Below are 20011 nucleotides of genomic sequence, written 5' to 3'. Positions count from 1 at the left end.
TAGCAAACCTTGCATGCTGCTTTCCACGGATGCCGAAAAGGCTTTCGATCGTGTGGGCTGGAGTTGGATGAGGGCAGTCCTAAAACAATTAAATTTGGGAGACAGAATGTTAAATTGCATAGATTCCCTATACTCCTCCCCTACTGCAAAAATTAAGGTCAATGGAATCCTGTCAGAATCCCTGCAGATAGCTAATGGTACTCGACAGGGATGCCCACTCTCGCCACTAATTTTTGCGCTAGCACTGGAGCCTTTCCTGTGTACTATTAGGAAGAATGATTCGATATCCGGTTTAACTGTTGGCCACACTAAACATAAGGTAGCTGCATACGCAGATGACCTGCTCTTCTTTCTCACGCAACCTATAACCTCCCTACCAAACTTGCTTGCGGATTTTGAACGGTTCAGTAAACTGTCCTTTTTTAAAATAAATTTGGACAAATGCGAGGCATATAATGTGAACTTGCCTGATGAACAAGTTAACACTATCCAGCAAAACTTCCCCTTTAAATGAAACCCTTCCTCCATTCGATACCTGGGGACTAATATCTCAAGATCTTTGAAAGAGACCTTTGAATTAAATTTCCCCCAAATCCTAGCGACAATAACAGCTGACTTACGAAAGTGGGACATGCCCCAACTTTCCTGGTTAGGAAGAATCGCCGTAGTGAAGATGAATGCGATGCCCAGGATCTTGTATCTATTCCAGACGCTCCCTATTGAGATTCCTCTCTCTTTCTTGAATAAGGTCCAAATGATCTTCAATAAATATATCTGGAGAGGAAAACCTCCACGCCTCAAACGAGAGATTTTATACTGCCCCAAACAAGAAGGGGGTCTTGCTCTGCCTAATGTTAGAAGATACTACTATGCTTCTGTGCTTAGTAGAATAGTAGATTGGAACAGACATGTCACATATAAACAATGGGTTACACTAGAACAGGATCTCTCGTATTACTCCCTCACAGACCTTACTTGGATCTCACAGAAACCAGAGGTTAGACTACAACTTCCTCTACTATGTCATACGACCCTTCACGTCTTTCAGAGAGCAAATTCTTCTCTTTCACTAGCTCCAGAAACCCCCTCCAGAGCAGGCAGAGCTGGGCGACAAGGGGGCATGACCTGGCTGGGGGGCTTGTGACCTCACTGCTGGATAAGATAGGGCAGTGTAGGTCAAGGTGACAAATAAAGGAGGGGTAGGGATCTGGGGGGGAACAACAAAAGGATGGGAGAGGAAGTGGGACTTCCTTTAGAGACCCAGCACGGAAGAAGACAACAGCTGCTCCCCCAGACCATCTAGCCAGGCTGACTGCACTCACGCACCCAGCACTACCGGTAGGCACACAGGGGACAGGGGAATGGCAGGCATGTTGCAGGAGGCACTGTCCGCACTGATGGACAGGGTCAGGGTGGGGGCGGAATCGGGGGGCCTAGAGTGGGTTCAGGCCCAAATGACTAACCTGGGTGGCAGCTCCCTTCAGCCACATCCGCAGCTCAGTCCCCGCCGGCGCAGACCCCCCTCAAGATTCTTGTCTGAGGATCCGGGTTCTTCGGCAGCCACGCTGTACCAGCCAGCCCCTCGGGCCAAGAAGTCTCGGGCGCCCCCGCCGAGCGGTGCTTCACCTCCCCCGCCAGCCTGCTCTCCTCAGGAGGAGGGTCGCGCTACCTGCCCGCTCCCCGCTGCAGCGGCCACCCAACATGCCAAAAAACCCCGGGCCCAGAAAGCGAAAAACAAGCCTGCGCATAAGCGCAAGGCGCACAAGCTCCGCCCCCGCTCGCCACTCACGCAGGGCTCCAACAAGATGGCGGCGACCCGGAAGGGGAAGTAGATGCTCTTCCCCCGGGCGCCGGCCACAGGCAAGATGTCGGCGGCCGTCCTGATGACGGGGACAGCTGGGCAGCACAGGCCGCTCCGTATGCGGCGGACCACGAGCGGTGGGACGGGGGCCATCCCGCGGGGGGGTCCAGCGCCGCAGCCCCTTCCGCAGTGCCAACACCGCCCGGTGGCCCGGGCAGGGGAGATAGCAGCTGGCCAAATTCAGCAGCAGCTCCTCAGGGGGCATGGCCGGCGCACGGACCCTGGGATACCCATGACAGGCACGGGGGGACATCAACAAGGGACAGGCAGCACGCAGGGGGGAGCTGGGGCCAGGAGACAGACGTCTGGGAGGGAGGGCACACGGCAACTGGAGGGAGAACGAGCAGGGGAGGGCATGAGGGGAGGGAGCAGGGCCGCAGTGGGCCCCTACGGCCCCGAGGTCATCCCAGCAACAGGGGCCAGCTTCCTGGGGACCTAGGGAGGAAGAACAGCAGTGGATGGGGGCCGGGCTTCAGGGAGCCTGGGCCCAAGATCGACAGCAGGGGAGGGCAGGGCAAGGTGACGCCCATGCTACCTGGGTACCCAACCAAGGTCACTCGGCAGGGCCCGGGGCCCGTGCAACATGGCCTGGGGCCCAGCAACAATCACCCCCTCCAACAGCGGCTGCTCACACCTTAGGGCGAGCTGAGGGGGTGGCTTCGCTACTCCTACCTCCTGCAGCATCGTTGAACATCAATCGGGATTCATCACCAGGGACGGCGGATTCGGGACAAGCGGCGCCTTTGGCGGCAGAATCAGGTGAGGCCTCAGTAACGCTGAGTGGCGCATGCGTTGCACCACCACCAACACACACGACAAACACAGAGCAGAGCGAACTAGTGATGGCATTGAGGGAGTTGCTAGGCTGCATGCAAAGCAAGGCGCAGGAGCGCAGCGGCCCTGCGCAGCTGCAGGCGTGGCTAGGTACACAGGAGCCCCAGGCAGAGCACCAAGCTAGATCCCGCAGCACATCTATATCCAGCAGCGCGAGTACAACAGATAGCAGCTCCTCGGTTGGATCGAAAGGCTCCAAGCGAAAAGAGCCCATAGCCGATTCGGCAAAAGGGAATGCTTATCTGACGTACGAGGGCCCCCTGGGAACCCATTTAAAACAGGAGGTAAAAGAGAGGGTATGGAACAAGGAATATATCGACATATTTACCCTCTTACCGCTAGACCGTTTTAACATAGAAAAATGGGAGAAGGGAAAAGAGCACCGCAGGGATGAGGTAAACGAGAGGAGACTATACAGACTCATCCCTCGTTCGTTTCATAACTGGTTGCAGGCCTTCACCATTCTAGGGAGCATAATAGGTGAAAAGTCGCCTGAATTATGCACCCCCCTTTTTTGTTATCAAGAAACAATTTTCGAAGCCTATCGCACGTATGGAGGGACGGCCTGGCTGCGCTACGATGAGGAATATCGACAGCGCATGGCAGTTAGGCCCGAAATTGGTTGGGACCATAAGGACCTCACTTTATGGATGCGCCTAATGACCGCTCCAAAAGCAGGGGGGGGCCTCGTCCTCGGTAGGAACGTCGGCTCACACCCATAATTCTTTTCAGCAGTCAGCCAGCGGAACATCAGAAGGACCGCTGGCCCCGCATAAAAAAGGTGTGTGCTGGTCCTTTAGCAATGGAACCTGCAAATGGGGAGCCAGCTGCAAGTTCAGACACGAATGCGCAGCCTGTGGCGGAACTAACCATTCTTGGGCAAAGTGCTATAAATGAGGAAGGCCGTCAGCGGCTCAGCGCGGAGCCGAGCCCGGTACAAAAGGGGGAAACGCCAGTGAGCATCGGCAAGATGCTACCATGGCTAGATAGGTACCCCAACAGGGAACACGCGGATTTACTGAGGCACGGGTTTGCGCAAGGCTTTCGCATACCTTCAAAATCCAGCGTGACACAAACACAGTGCCGCAATCTCAAAACAGCTATTGAATTCTCTCACATAGTCAACAAAAAACTGGACAACGAGGTAAGTTTAGGCAGGATGGCGGGTCCCTTCAGAACCCCGCCGCTTCCCCTCCTGACGGTGTCACCATTGGGAGTGGTTCCCAAAAAGGAGCCGGGTAAGTACAGATTGATACATCACTTATCTCACCCGAAAGGAACTTCCGTGAACGATGGGATTCATCCGGATCTCACATCAGTGGCCTACACGTCATTCGACGAAGCGGCCAACATGGTGAGAAGCATGGGTAAGGGAGCACTCCTGGGAAAAGTGGACATAGAGGCAGCTTTTAGACTCCTCCCGGTCCACCAGGACAGCTTGCACTTACTGGGCTGTAAATGGGAGGGCAACTATTATGTGGATCGTTGCCTCCCGATGGGCTGCGCTATATCCTGCGCATACTTTGAGATGTTCAGTACATTTCTGGAATGGGTGATTAGAAAAGAAGCCAGGCAGCAGGGGGTAGTTCATTATCTGGACGACTTCCTTTGCGCCGGCCCAGCAGGTACTGAGGTGTGCCGCACCGTGATGGACACGCTGACCAGCGTTTTCAGACACTTCGGGGTACCGCTAGCGGCAGAAAAAACCGAGGGACCGCAGGAAATCATCCGATTTCTGGGTATCGAGATTGACTCGTTGAGAATGGAGTTTCGATTACCACAGGACAAAATGGAGGACTTGCGGCGGGAACTGGAGGCTGCGGTAGGGAACAAAAAATTGACACTGCGGGCGACCCAATCACTGCTAGGTAAGTTGAATTTCGCATGTAGGGTGATGCCCATGGGCAGGATCTTCTGCCGCAAATTAGCCTTCCTAACGGCAGGGATTGCGCGACCACACCACTTCATACGCATAACCGCCGAAACTAAAGCGGATATGCGGATGTGGTTAACCTTCCTTGAGGAGTACAACGGGAGGACACTGTGGTTGGAGCAACCGCAGAGCAGCGAAGAACTGCAGCTCTTTACGGACGCAGCCGGCAGTACCGGCTTTGGAGCCTTCTTCCAGGGCCAGTGGTGTCATCACACATGGCCCGAATCTTGGGCCGCTTCCCCGCTTATCAGGAACCTAGCGCTACTGGAATTCTTTCCGCTGGTGGTAGCGGCCGAGTTGTGGGGGAGCGAGTTGACTAACAAATCTGTAGTGTTCAACTCTGACAACATGGCCGTGGTCAACATAGTAAACAGCTTGACCACCAGCTCGCCGCCGATAGTCAACCTGGTCAGGCAATTCGTGTTACAATGTTTGCGCCATAATATTAAGTTTAGAGCATGTCATATACCAGGAACAGCTAACGGTATAGCTGATGCTTTATCTCGTTTCCAGCTGGAACATTTTCGGGAACTGGCACCGCGCGCGAACACGCGGCCAATACAGATACCACTGCACTTATGGACACTAGTGTTACCGTGATGGCAGACTGGATCAAGCACTCGCTGGCAAGAGGCACATGGAATGCTTACAAGGCAGAGTGGGCCCGATGGTCGGCTTTTGAAGGTAGGGAACTGACACTCAGGCCCAGGCAGTCAAGGCAGGACATCTTCCTGGCGTTCCTGGGTGAGCTGCTCAGCAAGGGAAACTCACCCGCAAAGGTTAACAAGGCAATCTCGGCCCTGGCCTTTCTCTTTAAACTAAAGGGGTGGCCTGGAGGGGCGTGGCCGGACGCATGGACTGAGAAGACGTGCTGAAGAGGAGCTCCGTCTGTGGCTAGCCTTACCGGGCAAAATCCTGCTACACCTTTTATCCTACAATCGCTCACTCTCAGCCCTGCGGTAACGGGAACACCTAGCCATCAGGTGATGACATCCACGTCAGCAAAAAGAAGCAATAGAGCAAGAAATAAGGACACGCCATACAAACCGGAAGTAGGCCGGCCCGCCATATCCTCTATTAAAACGAAGGCCAAAGCCGTACAGACAATGGCGTCTGAGGACGGAGACCAGCCTGACGCAGCAGCCTTACTTGCAGCCATCACGTCTTGCAAAGATCTGATCGTTACTACGAGAGACGCCCTTGCACTCAAGATTGACAATGTGCAATCACAAGTCACCATTCTCCGGCAAGACGTTGGCGCCATTAGAGCCAGAATAGGGGACGTAGAGCAACGAGTGAGCACTACAGAAGACTCCGTCGCCACTCTAAACAGCACTTCGAAAGACCACTCCAAGCGCATCTCAGCACTGGAAGCGAAGATGGAGGACGCGGAAAATAGAAACAGGCGGAACAACATCCGCATCCTCGGCCTACCGGAGGGAGCAGAGGGAGAAGATCCGCCATCCTTTACCATCACCCTCCTCAAGCAACTGTTCCCCGGGGCCCCGTTCTCTAACTGCTTTGTGGTGGAGAGAGCACATCGGATCACCACCCGCGGGAAAGCTCCGGGCGCCTACCCCCGCCCCTTCATCTTCAAACTCCTCAACTATCTAGATCGTGATCTGGTCCTGAAGGAAGCCCGCCAGTGTGAGGATCTGCGGTACCAAAATGCAGCCCTGATGGTTTTTCCAGACCTGGCGGCTGAGACGCAACGAAAGCGCAAGCTCTTCGACAGTGTGAGATCTCGTCTCCGTAACAAAGGCCTCAAGTACGCCATGCTTTTCCCAGCGAGACTGCGCGTCCAACATAACGACAAGGTTGAGTTCTTTAGCACGGCTACGGAGGCATCCGACTGGCTGGACACTCTCCGCTGATGGTGAGATCGTTCTTGACTATGTTTTCTCTCTTTATTTTTCTTTCACTTTAAATAATGATTGCTCCCACGACATGTACTGCATAATCGCTGGTGCTCCACCACTGATAAATAACGGCTAGAGGCCTATGGTCTGGCCGCGCACTTTCACTACTAGGCCCTACGCGGACACGTCTCGCTGGAATATCTACCGGGCCATGCTATAGACAGCAGGTCACTCTAACCGTCACCTTCAGATCTTCCTTTTACAGGATTAGAGACAGACTGTTTGATCCTACTTTAATAACTTTTCTTTCTCCACCTCGGTGTGAGGCGAAACTGAATATATGCAACGTGGAGCACCAGCCTGTTAGCCGGAGCAGCCAAATAGCACTTTATTGTTCTTGCTCTTTTTTACTACCGTATATGATGGCTATATGTATATGCAGAATGTGGGGAGAGGAGAGACGTAAACAATGACTGTATACACACTAATGTGCAACTCTGCTCCTATCCCTTCCCTCATTCCTCATTTCCCAATTTCCCTTCTACCCTCTTTTCCATCCCTATCCTCCCTTCCTATCTATCATACATTCTGCATTTATCCGTATTAAGCCACAGTACGGAGCACACACTCAGTTCCAGGTTTGGGTACAGGTTCGCAACTGTTAGGGGTTAAGGGTCTAAGCAACTTCGGTGTTAGGGGGAAGCTGCAGGGTGGGTTTAAGATAACCTGGGAGGGGGGTGGGGGGGGGGGGATGGTGGGATGGGTTGTTGTGGGTGGGATTGCACTTGATATGGGGGGGGAGCCACAGGTTACTGGGGATGCTGTTCCCTTCCCCAGGTTATTCTCCAAGGTCTGGTCCACCTACCCCTCCGATGAGTATTCTATTGAGACACTGTCTAGGTATACCTCTCCAATTGACTATGGCTAATAAAAGAGAGTATGTAAACTGTATTCTTTGGAACGTTAGAGGCCTCAATTCCTCATTTAAAAGGTCCTTGGTCTTTAACTTCCTAAAGAAACACGAACCCCATGTTATTATCCTTGTGGAAACGCACTTGGTGGGCAGCAAGCTTCTAGCTCTCAAAAAACCATGGATTGCTAACTGCTATCACTCCACGTACTCCTCCTACTCCAGAGGAGTTGGCATCCTGGTCAGGAAAAACCTGCCATTCCAACTACACCATTTACATCTGGATGCTTCCGGACGATATGTCCTAATCCATGCCAAAATTCACGAACTCACGCTTGTTCTGGTGGGATTATACAACCCGCCCCCAGCATCGACAGATCTCCTACATGAGATCACACAACTAACCTATCAATATCCTACCCCCTATAAATTTTATTTGGGTGACTTTAATATGGTCCCATCCCCAGGCGTGGACAGACTCATGCCTCGCAACTCAGAAACACCTGCGCTTTTTGACTGGTCACTCGCCCACTCCCTTACCGACGTGTGGCGCTGGAAGCATCCAGATGTGCAAGGGTTTACCTGCCACTCCTCCTCCTATTGCACCCTATCCCAAATAGACTTAGTCTATGCCACCTCTGCAGGACAAACCTTGGTCCATAACGTAGAGATGCTTCCAAGAGGCATCTCAGACCATTGTCCATTGAAACTAAAGCTGGACTTTGGGGCCTCCCATGCTGACCTGGTCTGGAGGCTCTCTCCACACTGGCTCTCAGTCCCTAGAGTACAGTATTCTGTCGTAGACCGTATGAGGGAATACTGGCAACTCTCACATGACCCGGTACCACCATTAACAGCTTGGGATGCTTACAAGGCAGTGATCAGGGGAGCCTACATGTCTAGCATTGCTGAGGAAAAGAGACAGTCGCATGTTATTTTGGAAGCACTAGAAAAGGCAGCAGAGGAGGCTGAAAATACCTATATAGCCCATAAAACCAAGGAAACATATGACCATTGGCAGGCATCCCTCCTGTCTCTCTCTGCAAAACAATCTGATTATACTAAAATCGGAATACAAACAAAAAATGTAAGAGTGTTCACGCATGGAGACAAGACGGGCAGGATGCTAGCCCAGCTGGCCAGTCAGGAAAAGGGAGCCACTCAAATAGCAAAAATTATTACAAACGCAGGGGTGGAGCTTACACATCCGGGAGACATCAATGCCGAATTCTGCCTTTACTACCAGCAACTATATGCATCCAGTATTGCTAAATCCCCCTCTGAAACTAAACAGTATTTAGAAAACACTCTACTGCCACGGCTCTCTGTCCCAGATGTGGAAATGCTGGAAGCTGACGTATCTCTCACAGAGATCCAACAAGCCATCTCATCACTCAAAACCAACAAAACCCCTGGCCTGGACGGAATTCCTTCTGAGCTTTACACTAAATGCAAAAAACAGATGGCCCCTAGGCTTTTAAAACTATTTAGAGAAGTAGCCCGAACAGGCACGGTCTCCCCCTCAATGACGGAGGCACTGATAATAGTCATCCCTAAAAAAGGGAAGGATCCCTCCATGTGCTATTCATACAGACCTATCTCCCTCTTAAACGTTGACAGCAAAATCCTTGCTAAAGTGCTGGCTCAACGACTGAACGAGGTTATCACCACACTAGTACATAAGGACCAATCCGGGTTCATACCTGGGAAAGGCTGTGACATCAACCTCCGCCGACTCTTCACTAATCTGTCCACTCAGCACGTCAACGCTGGATCTAGAGTAATCGCCTCCTTCGATGCCGAAAAGGCGTTTGACAGTGTCGAGTGGACGTACCTTTGGGAGGTCCTACGGAGGTTCAACTTTGGACCCAAATTTATAACATACATCCAGGCGCTATACCACTCCCCTAGAGCCAAAATCCGAACAGGGAATCGCCTCTCTCCCTTCTTCTCCCTTAGCCGAGGCACACGGCAGGGATGTCCGCTGTCCCCGGCGCTTTTTGCGCTGGCGATGGAGCCCCTGGCGGCGCGACTGAGGGCCTCTAAAGATGTAGCTGGACTCCATCTTACAGACCTGGAAGAGAAGGTGTCGCTCTATGCCGACGACCTCCTCCTATACTTGGCAGACCCCCACCTGTCCCTTTCCTCAGCACTATCTCTAATTGCGGATTTTGGCTCCTATTCTGGTCTTAAAATGAATTGGAACAAATCTCTCTTACTCCCACTGGACCCTTATGTTGCCCCTGACCCCTCTACACACCCACTGCAGGTAGTTGATAAATTTCGCTATCTTGGCATTGATGTATCCCCTGATGTCACGCAATTCTACAAGTTGAATGTCTCTCCAGCTGTAGCCATAGTCAAAGATAAACTAAGGGCCTGGAAAACACTGCCAATATCTCTCATTGGTCGCTCAAATCTAATCAAAATGTGCATTTTGCCTAAATGTCTTTATTTATTCAGGAACACCCCGGTATGTCTCCCTGCCCACTTCTTTTCAGAGATGGACAAATTTATATGTTCATTTATATGGGGAACCTCCCCACCGCGTATTGCGTTACGTAACCTACAACTTCCTGTAGATAGGGGTGGGATCGCACTACCTAAGCTTAAGTTCTACTACTGGGCAGCTGTCCTTACCTCGGTGTATTGGTGGTTTGCCCAATCACAATATAATCCGGCCACAGTACTCGAAGCAGCTATTGTGGGTTCCCCTATGGCCCTCTCTAGTCTACCATTTCGAGGTCCTAAGGCCCTGCCAAACCTCACACCCTCTATGATCACGGTAATCAAGGTTTGGGATGTCGCGGGTACATATCTATCTCCAAGGGGCCAATGGTCGCCACACACTCCACTATGGAACAACTCCAGGCTCAAGGAGTTTACCACTATTCCTGACCCATGCCTTTGGGCAGACAGAGGAGTTGTTAAGCTAAGAGACATCACCGCAGATAGTACTCTCCTGCAATTTAATGATCTCAAAGCCCTCTTTTCCCTGCCCAACTCCATGTATTTCAGATACCTACAGCTCCGTCATGCATTCAACTCTCAATTCCCAAGCGACTCCCTGACGGTCCGATCCCACCCCTTGGAGCTCCTCCTAGCTCATTCGGGCCTGACAGGGATTATATCTCAGATATACGTAACCCTCATGAATAAAGAAGCCAGTTTAACCAACCACCTCCTTCTCAGGTGGCGGGTAGACATACCGGAACTGACGAATAAGGAATGGGTTGACACTCTCGCTCATTTCGTCTCCACCCCAATTGCTGCTAAGCACAGACTAACCTCCCTCAGATACCTATACCGAACTTACCTTACACCACATAGGCTGCTGAAGATGGGTAGGATGAAGGACGACCAGTGCTGGAGATGTAGGGCCTCTAATGCTTGCTTCTTCCATATGTTCTGGGACTGTCCACATATTAAGCCCTTCTGGAGGGACATTCACGAGATGTTGACTTTGATAATAGATATCAGAATCCCCCATACTCCTATGGCCATGCTCTTAAACGTCTTTGGTACTATCTCTCTTGCAGAGAACAAATTATACCTAACAAGACTCCTATTAATGTACGCTAGAAGGGCGATAGCTTTAAAGTGGAAGAACTCCTCTCCACCAACGTGTGCAGAATTTAAAATACATGTTAATACTGATTTGCCTACTTATAAGAGTGTGTACGACAACAGAGGTTCATGTAAGAAATTCTACAAGATTTGGTCAAAGTGGTTGAGAGTATTTAAAATTGAAGTGTGATATAATTGTGTCTCTGACGTGTAACATGCATCAACAGCAAAGTATATGTTCTGCTCTTTTCGGATGCACCAATGGGGGGGGGGGGGGGACTAGACCACCTTGGGGAATGAAACCTGTATTGTTTCTTGTTGTCTGTGTAAAAACCAATAAAAATTGTTTTATCAAAAGGGGTGGCCTGACCTCACTAAGGAATTCTTAGTGCGGCAGGCATTAAAAGGTTTTCGGAAAACACCCAAGCAGGCTGACTCGAGACGCCCCATAACCATCCCACTCCTGCTGAGGTTAATGCACAGTACCAGCGAGATTTGCAGAAACAACCAGGAGGCCCTCCTGTTCAAACTGGCGTTCTCACTGGCATTCTACGGTGCATTGCGGGTAGGCGAGTTGGTCAGCGACCGAACGAGCACTCCGGGAGGCGTACAGGCCTCCGACGTGTATCTCGTGAGGAATGTATTGCACATGGTCATACGTAGGTCAAAAACCGATCAGGCCGGGAAAGAAGCTCTAATACAGCTCCAGGAGATACCGGATTGCCCCTCATGTCCAGTAGGGTGTTATACCAGATACATACAGAACAACGGGAACAAAACTTAAGGGTTGCTAGTGCACGAGGATGGATCTTCACTGTCACGATTCCAGTTCGTGGCAGTCCTGAAACAATGCTTAGCCAAGGCGGGCTGCCGAGCCAGTGAGTATGGGTCACACTCTTTTCGCATAGGGGCGGCAACGGAAGCGGACAAGGGGGGTCTCAGCAAAGAAACCATAATGAGGATAGGCAGATGGAAGTCGAGGAGGTTCCAAACATATATCCGCCCCCAACTCAAAAATAGGATAGATAGGGCCAAAGCACCTGTCCCTCCCAAGATTTACAATGCATTGTCCTTTATCCTGCAGGAGAGATCGGGAGAAGGCGGAAAATATGGGTTATGGGTCATTCCTATGTGGTATGGGCCGAGAGGAGAGCGGCGGATAGCCACAGGGGGAGAAATCTGGGCCAGAGCAGCGATAGAGTGGAGACGCACTGGTATGGGGCCCCGGGACTCACGTTAGACGGATGTCGCAAGAAATTCTACAGACTCGCCCGGCTATGGGGCCCCCCGGACATACTAATCCTACACATTGGGGGAAATGACCTGGGCTGGGAGCCGATGGACAGACTGATAATTGATATAAAAGAATTCATAGGAAGAGCAAGCAAGTTGTTCCCAGGATTAGTGATAATCTGGTCGGAAATAATCCCCAGGCAGCGCTGGCGCCCCTTAATCCCTTACACAAAAATAAACAGGGTAAGATGGAAGGTGAACAAAGCGATTGCGAAAAAGGTATGTGGAGGAGGCGGAATTTCCGTCCGCCACAAGTTGCTGGAGAATGATCCATCCTTCTTTCGGGAAGACGGAGTGCACCTCAATGAGGTGGGCAACAACGTCTTCCTGTTCGGCCTGAGGGAGGCCCTGGAGGCGGCGTTGGCCAGGTGGCGGGGCATTCGGGGTTTTTAAATCCAAACGGTTGTCGCAGTCTTTTATTTACCAAGTCAAAGGGGATCACTGTGTGCCCCTCCCTATCCAGGTCAAGAAACCCCCTCCAGAGCAGGCGGAGCTGGGCGACAAGGGGGCATGACCTGGCTGGGGGGCTTGTGACCTCACTGCTGGATAAGATAGGGCAGTGTAGGTCAAGGTGACAAATAAAGGAGGGGTAGGGATCTGGGGGGGAACAACAAAAGGATGGGAGAGGAAGTGGGACTTCCTTTAGAGACCCAGCACGGAAGAAGACAATCCCTCCCACCCCACCCCCATAGGAAACCGGACAACACCGACATGACCCATGTCAGGTGTCATTTGTCACAGCAGGAATGGTGGCGGGGCCCCTGACAAGGCCCATGTGGATGTTTAAGTTGAGCCGGCAGTGGGGTGTACCCATCGAGCTGTTATAACTGTGGCTGGTGGCCGGTACGGTTGCGCTGCGGCTCGTTTTTTGGGCGGCCTTTGTCAGGGGACTCCGATGTGTGTTTTTCCCTTATTACTGTGTGGGAAAAATTATGTAAAGGAAAGTTAACGTGATTGATATTTCAAATAAAAAAATTGTTGCCTCAATGGTATGTGAATAAAAGCTGTGGCCAATTTTAAATCCAAACGGTTGTCGCAGTCTTTTATTTACCAAGTCAAAGGGGATCACTGTGTGCCCCTCCCTATCCAGGTCATGTCCCATCTCCTTTACTCCCGCTCTCAAATAATCCCTTTATAGGTGTAGATGGATTGGACCGTACTAGACACAGATTTATAGACCCTAGGAAGCTGAGATTTGTAGACTTATGCATGGGAGGACACTGGGTGACATTGAGGGACATTAAACAAAAACCATCATGTGCAAACACTAAATGGTGGGAATACCTACAATATAGACATTATCTGGCAACACGAGGCTTCTCTCCACAGATGCTTAGGCAAAGAACAGACTTCGAAAATCTATGTATATCACTAGGACCGACTAAAAAATCTATCTCAACAATCTATGAGATTTTGGCTTTATTGGCAATCCCGTCTCTCCCGTTCTTTCATATGTGGGAAGCTGAGCTCGGTAGAGCCTTCTCATCTCCTCAGAAAATGAGAATTTGCACCTTTGCACATAAGTCCTCAAGAGCAGCCAGAATGCAGGAAATTAATTATAAAATACTCACTCAATGGTATTACACACCCAATAAGCTGCATAAAATCTTCCCTGATATAGAGGATAAATGCTGGAGATGTGGAGAGAGGCCAGGCACCTTATTTCACATCCTATGGTCATGCGATAGATTGGCGGATTTTTGGAAGAGGATTGAGAGATTAGTTAAAGCTGTGACAGACAGAAATTCCCAATTTGTCCCGGAGTTCTACCTACTCCATTTAAATGATTGGTCAATGAAACAATACAAGAGATCAGTAGTACGCCATATACTTAATGCCGCTAAGAGAATTCTGATCAGACATTGGAAACAGGCTGATCCCCCAGAAGCTGAGGAGCTGGTGAAGGAAATAGACGAAATTCAATTCATGGAAGATCTTTCCCATACTGCATTAAACTGCACAGAGGCATATAGCAAGACCTGGTCCTTTTGGACATATTTCAGGCACTCTGAGGATTTTGAGGGGGTTCTACATGGCTCTGAATAAAAACATTTGGCACATCACGGTTTTCAGATGAGGAAAGACATTGGAGTTGAAAGGGTCTATACTTACCTTTTTGTATTTTCACACTTTAAAATACATTAGTAAATCGATCATACTGCTAATTTTGTCACACCTAGAGGAAAGGGGGGTGGGTTGTGGGTAAGGGAGTTAATAGGAAAATAATTGACATATGTCTGCTTACAATACTGTTAGTACATATTTTAGTTCTGTTGAACAATGTTAGTTGCTGGTTAGGCAATATTCAGATATGACTTAATGTATAGTCTGTATAGGATGACCAGTTTCAAATACCATCATTCAGTATAGTCCTATTTTTGACACCTATGGTATATATAATGATGATTTATTGGGATGTATGCTTATAAGGGTCATATACTTATAACGTCTACATTATGTCATACTTATACTTCATTTATAAATATATGCTGTATGTGAATGATATGTTGGAATTTGCCAATAAAAAGATTTTGAAAAAAAACCAAAAACTAGTACTTTAGACTATCAACAGAATCTAGCTAAGTGTAGGATAACAGCTCCAGCTGGTCCCGGCACACTTTAGGATCTGACTCAGGTCTGAGTGCTACCACATAGTGATCGCAACGCCAGACAACCAGCAACTGAACAGCCAGCAGTATATATACTAAAACACTCTCCAGCCCCTCCCTAAGTGCTGGACCAATGAAACGAAGCAGGGTTGTCAGCTGACCGGCTTGGTCAGCTGACCCTTTTCTGACTGCCATATAAGTTCTGCCTCTCTGCGCGCACGCGCGTCATTCTGAACCTTGGTGGACTATCAGTCCCAGCCACACCAGTACTGTCTTGCAATGTGCTCGCTGACCTGTGCGCGGGGTTGGTCGCACCGCCATCAGCACCAGCGGCGGCCTCCCCGCGCTGGGTCAGACTGTTCGCAACAGGCCCATGCGCGCTAACCGCCGAGTCAGACGTGGCGGTTTTTCCGCGTTCCGCCATGCCATGCGCGGAAAGAGCCGCCTCCCGCTGACTTATAGCGGCGGCTCTTCCGCGTTTCTTCACAGTACCCCCCCTCCCCCCGAGGAGTGGACTCCGGACAGCTCCTTCCAGGCTTTTCCGGATGTAAAGTGTGGAACTCCCTCTTCAAATTATCAGCATGCATGCGGCCCTCAGGTACCCACATTCTTTCCTCAATACCATACCCCTTCCAGTGCACTAGATATTGTACTGCGTTCTGCACTATACGTGAGTCCAAAATTTTCCCATGTAACTGTACAGGGAAAAAGCAACCGTTTTTCTTCTAGGGGTACGAGTCGGGCGCCTAGGGTGTTACCCCCTACAACTCCTAGGCTGTAGCGTTTCCCGGCTTATTGGGACAGTTTCGTACTCTATGCCCCCCTTCAGCGCAATACAGACACAGCTGTTCAGATATCCTCCATCTTCGCTCCACCTGGGACAGCTTGGACCGACCAATCTGCATTGGCTCGGGTGGAGGCGAGACGGGAGGAGAGACAGAAGGAAGTGGTGTCACTGGTGTTGTGGCGTAAGACACTACTCTAGCACGATGAGTACCCCTGGTCTGTTTTTGATAGCGTAGCCTGCGGTCGATTCTTATGGCCGCTGAGATGGCCTCATCGACTGTTCTGGGCTCGGGCTGGCTTAGCATTAAATCAGAGACCTCATCGGACAGCCCTGACAAGAAACAATCTAACAGGGCATAAGTGTCCCACCGGGCTGAAACTGACCACCTCCTAAATTCCGCTGCATAATCTTCGACCGGACCTTTGTCTTGACGCAAAAGCTTGAGCTTCCGCTCAGAAGTCGAGGCAAGGTCCGGATCGTCGTAAATTACTGCCATGGCTTTAAAAAATTCCTCCACCGAAGTAAGGGCTAGGTCTCCAGTGGGCAAACTGTACGCCCATGTCTGAGAGTCGCCAGATAACAAGGTTTTAATAAATGTAACTTTTTGGGTCTCGGTCCCCCGACGATCGGGGTCTCAATTCAAAATAAGACAACACTCTACTCCTAAAATTTCGAAAGTCAGATCTATGGCCAGAAAATCTTTTGGGTACGGGCATACGTATGTCAACGCTAGGAGGGGATCGCACCTCATCCACTGATGTCTGGAGGGTTTATACAGACCCTGATAGGGCATCAATTAACGCTTGGTGAGTACCCAGCACTTGGTTGATGTTATCCACCGAAGTGGCAAGTGCACCCAGATGATCAGTGCGTGTGCGTCCATATTGTTTTTTGGTCTGGCGTTCTGTAACGATCGGTGTAACACAGAGAGGATCTGATTACCGGTGATCTGCAGTATCACTGGGAATACAGATATATACCAGATTATTGATGATCTGCAGTATCACCGATAATCAGATATATAAGCTAACCTCTGGACACCTGAGTAGAATAGGAGTGTTTGGTGCAACCGTAATACTTAGAGGACTAGGCCTCATAGCAGTAAGGAGTACTGCACGAATTCCTTCCTGAAACCTGAACTCTCCCGGGGGGGAGGAGTCAGGCTGAGAGTAGGAAGGACAAACCGAGAGTGACACTCAGGAGGGAGTGTCACTACCAGGACTGGGAACTGCCTCTAACAGTAAGGTCGGTTCTCGAGGTCGGACAAACCAGGTCGTAACCACACAGACAGATACAGTACAGATTCAGAAGGCAGATGCGGGGTCTAATAAACAAGCAGGGTTCGGCAACAGGGTATCAGAAATATCGAGGTACAGAATCAGGAGGCAGATGCGGAGTCTTAGGGCGAGCCGGGGTTCGGCAACGGAGTATCAGAATAGCAAGGTACAGGATCAGAGTTCAGAAGAATAGTCAGGCAAGCAAAAGGTCATAACATATAATCACAATCAAACTAGTACTTTAGACTATCAACAGAATCTAGCTAAGTGTAGGATAACAGCTCCAGCTGGTCCCGGCACACTTTAGGATCTGACTCAGGTCTGAGTGCTACCACGTAGTGATCGCAACGCCAGACAACCAGCAACTGAACAGCCAGCAGTATATATACTAAAACACTCTCCAGCCCCTCCCTAAGTGCTGGACCAATGAAACAAAGCAGGGTTGTCAGCTGACTGCCATATAAGTTCTGCCTCTCTGCACGCACGCGCGTCATTCTGAACCTTGGTGGACTATTAGTCCCAGCCACACCAGTACTGTCTTGCAATGTGCTCGCTGACCTGTGCGTGGGGTTGGTCGCACCGCCATCAGCACCGGCGGCGGCCTCCCCGCGCTGGGTCAGACTGTTCGCAACAGGCCCATGCGCGCTAACCGCCGCGTCAGACGCGGCGGTTTTTCCGCGTTCCGCCATGCCATGCGCGGAAAGAGCCACCTCCTGCTGACTTATAGTGGCGGCTCTTCCGCGTTTCTTCACAGAGAGAAACCTACATTTTAGATTGCGTCAAAATTTGCTTCCCCATACACCGTGGATCTTGAAGAGAATTGGTAGAAGCCGAAGGGAAGTGCCCTGAAGTGAACGTGCATATTTAGTAATTGCAAAACGCAGGAAGGTTGGCAAGTGATGCTGCATTGAAAGGCGCAAACAGGCATCCTTCAGATCTATGGGGATTCAAAAGTTGTTTGACTATACAGAAAGGTTTATAACTGAAGGAAATCCATCTCTGGCTTTTGTAGGGCAACAAGCTTAATGAGACTTTTGAGATTGGTGACTGGGTGCCAGTACATGGATTCTGGAACTAAGTGTACTGGTGAATAAACGCTGTTAGCTTTTTGAGAGTGAGGCACTTTTACTGGAGCCTCTTGAGAAATGGGGTCTTGCACATATTGAATCAGGTACAGGGGCATAACTAGAGGGAAGCAGCCACTGCGCTTTCGGGGGGGGGGGGGGGACAGAGGTGTCGAGGGCCCCAAACTACTAACCTTCCCTTCCTCTCATACAGGGGACTATACCTCAGATCAGGTGTTTTGTGGCTACACTTGTTAAGGGTGTGAAGATCATAATGGCAACACTTGTTTTATATGACCATTGTGGCCAGGGCACCGAGGGGAGGCAAGGCAAGACAAGGAGTATGAACATCAGGGCGGGGGGGGGTGCTGTGCGGAAGGCTCGCTGTGGGTGGAATCCGGGAGCCCCCTTTAAAGTGTACCTAAAGCCAAGAAAAGGAAATGAGTTTCACTTACCTGGGGTTTCTACCAGCCCCCTGTGGCCGTCCTGTGCCTGCACCGCTCCTCAACGATCCTCCGTTCCTCCCTTGTGGATTAGTTCTGGTTTCGCCGACTGTATTTACCAGCCTGTAAATATAGTATACAGGTAGTACCCGGTTAACAAACAAGATATGGACTGTGAATCCATTCTTAAGTTGGAAAGCTGTTCCACCTATGTCCCCTGTACCTTCTCTGTGCCCCCTATGCACCCTCCTTTGCCTCCAGTGTCTCTCTCTGTGCCATCTGTGCCCCCCTATGCCTCCTCTACACCTTCCTTTGCCTCCAGTGTCCCCGTCTGCTTCCACTGTGTCTCTCTATTTGCCTTCTCTCTATCGCCATTTGTACCACCTTGTGTCCCCCTGTGCTTTTCTGTGTCCCCTTACATTATTATGCCCCCCATGCCTCCTTCTTCTCCTCTTCTGCTTCTGCCTCCTTTGTGTCCCCCTTTACATTATTATGCCCCCCCCCCACTACTCCTTTGTGTCCCCCGTGCCTCCTTCTTGTCCTCCTGTGCCTCCTTCTTGTCCTCCTGTGCCTGCTCGTGCCCCTCTCTGCCTCCTTCATGCCCCCCTGTGCCTCCTTCATGTCACCCTGTGCCTGCTGCATGTCCCCCTGTGTCTCTTTCATGTTGCCATGTGCCTCCTTCATGTCCCCCTGTATCTGCTGCATGCCCCCCTGTGCTTGCTGCATGCCCCCCGGCCCTCCTTCTTGGCCCCCTGTGTCTCCTTCACGTACCCCTGTGCTTTCTGCATGCCCTCTGTGCCTCGTGTCTCTCTGTGTGTTTTCCGTGTCCCCTTCCCCTGCTTCCCCCTGTCCTGTGCTCCCATAGGGTACAGTAGTGTAATATACTCACCTCCATGCCGGAGTCCATCGCCGGGCAACACTCCTCTCTGCTACAGCTCACTCTAGCGCCCGGCATTTCCTCCTGCATGATGCGTAATTACATGCGTCATGCAGGAGGAAATGCCGGGCGTTAGAGTGAGCTGTAAGCAGAGAGAAATGTCGCCCAGCAATGGACTCCAGCGCGGAGGTGAGTACATCTTTCTCTAGATAACACCGCGCACTCTGTAATTAAGTCCACAGTCCAATTATCAACAGGCAGTGCGCTCTATTATTTCAAAAATCACAAAGTAGTTATCAGTATAATTTCAGCGCTACATAGTCCTTATTGTTCAACCAGGTTCACTTTATATTCCACAGGCTTGGATAATATCACCACCACCACACCCTAGTGGGAAACGACTCACCCTCTATATAGACCAATATAATGGTCACTTGCGCCTTGGGGTTATTCCCTAGTCACCCCCGACCAACTCGATCTGGCTGTGTCTTTAAAGAGTAACTGTTAGCCCCAAAAATCAAATTTAAATCTCTATTGCAATGTTTTAATTACTTTGTAAGGGAGCCAAAAAGGCACTGCAGAAGTTAAAAAGCAATCTAATTTTTTTACTGTGTAGCCTTTTCCCCAAGCTCCTAAGGACGCAAAGCCGCATAACAGATACTGCTGAGCATGCAGAGCATGCCCATGTCTGCCCGAC

At 50.5% G+C, this 20011-nt stretch overlaps 1 protein-coding gene across 1 annotated transcript in view; it reads right to left on the bottom strand.

The window, feature by feature from the left end:
- Positions 1–18453: 18453 nt before the first annotated feature.
- The window catches only part of LOC137504098 (gastrula zinc finger protein XlCGF48.2-like), a 29635-nt gene continuing 28077 nt past the window's right edge, over positions 18454–20011 (bottom strand). The window contains exon 5 of the mRNA XM_068232086.1: positions 18454–18560. Coding sequence (XP_068088187.1) covers positions 18553–18560 — 8 coding nt within the window. The 3' untranslated portion in view covers positions 18454–18552. The remainder of the gene's footprint in view (positions 18561–20011) is intronic.

Source organism: Hyperolius riggenbachi, chromosome 4, assembly GCF_040937935.1.
Source record: "Hyperolius riggenbachi isolate aHypRig1 chromosome 4, aHypRig1.pri, whole genome shotgun sequence".
Taxonomy (NCBI): domain Eukaryota; kingdom Metazoa; phylum Chordata; class Amphibia; order Anura; family Hyperoliidae; genus Hyperolius; species Hyperolius riggenbachi.
Note: the sequence above shows the minus strand (reverse complement) of the source record. Positions and strands in the feature narration are given on the sequence as shown.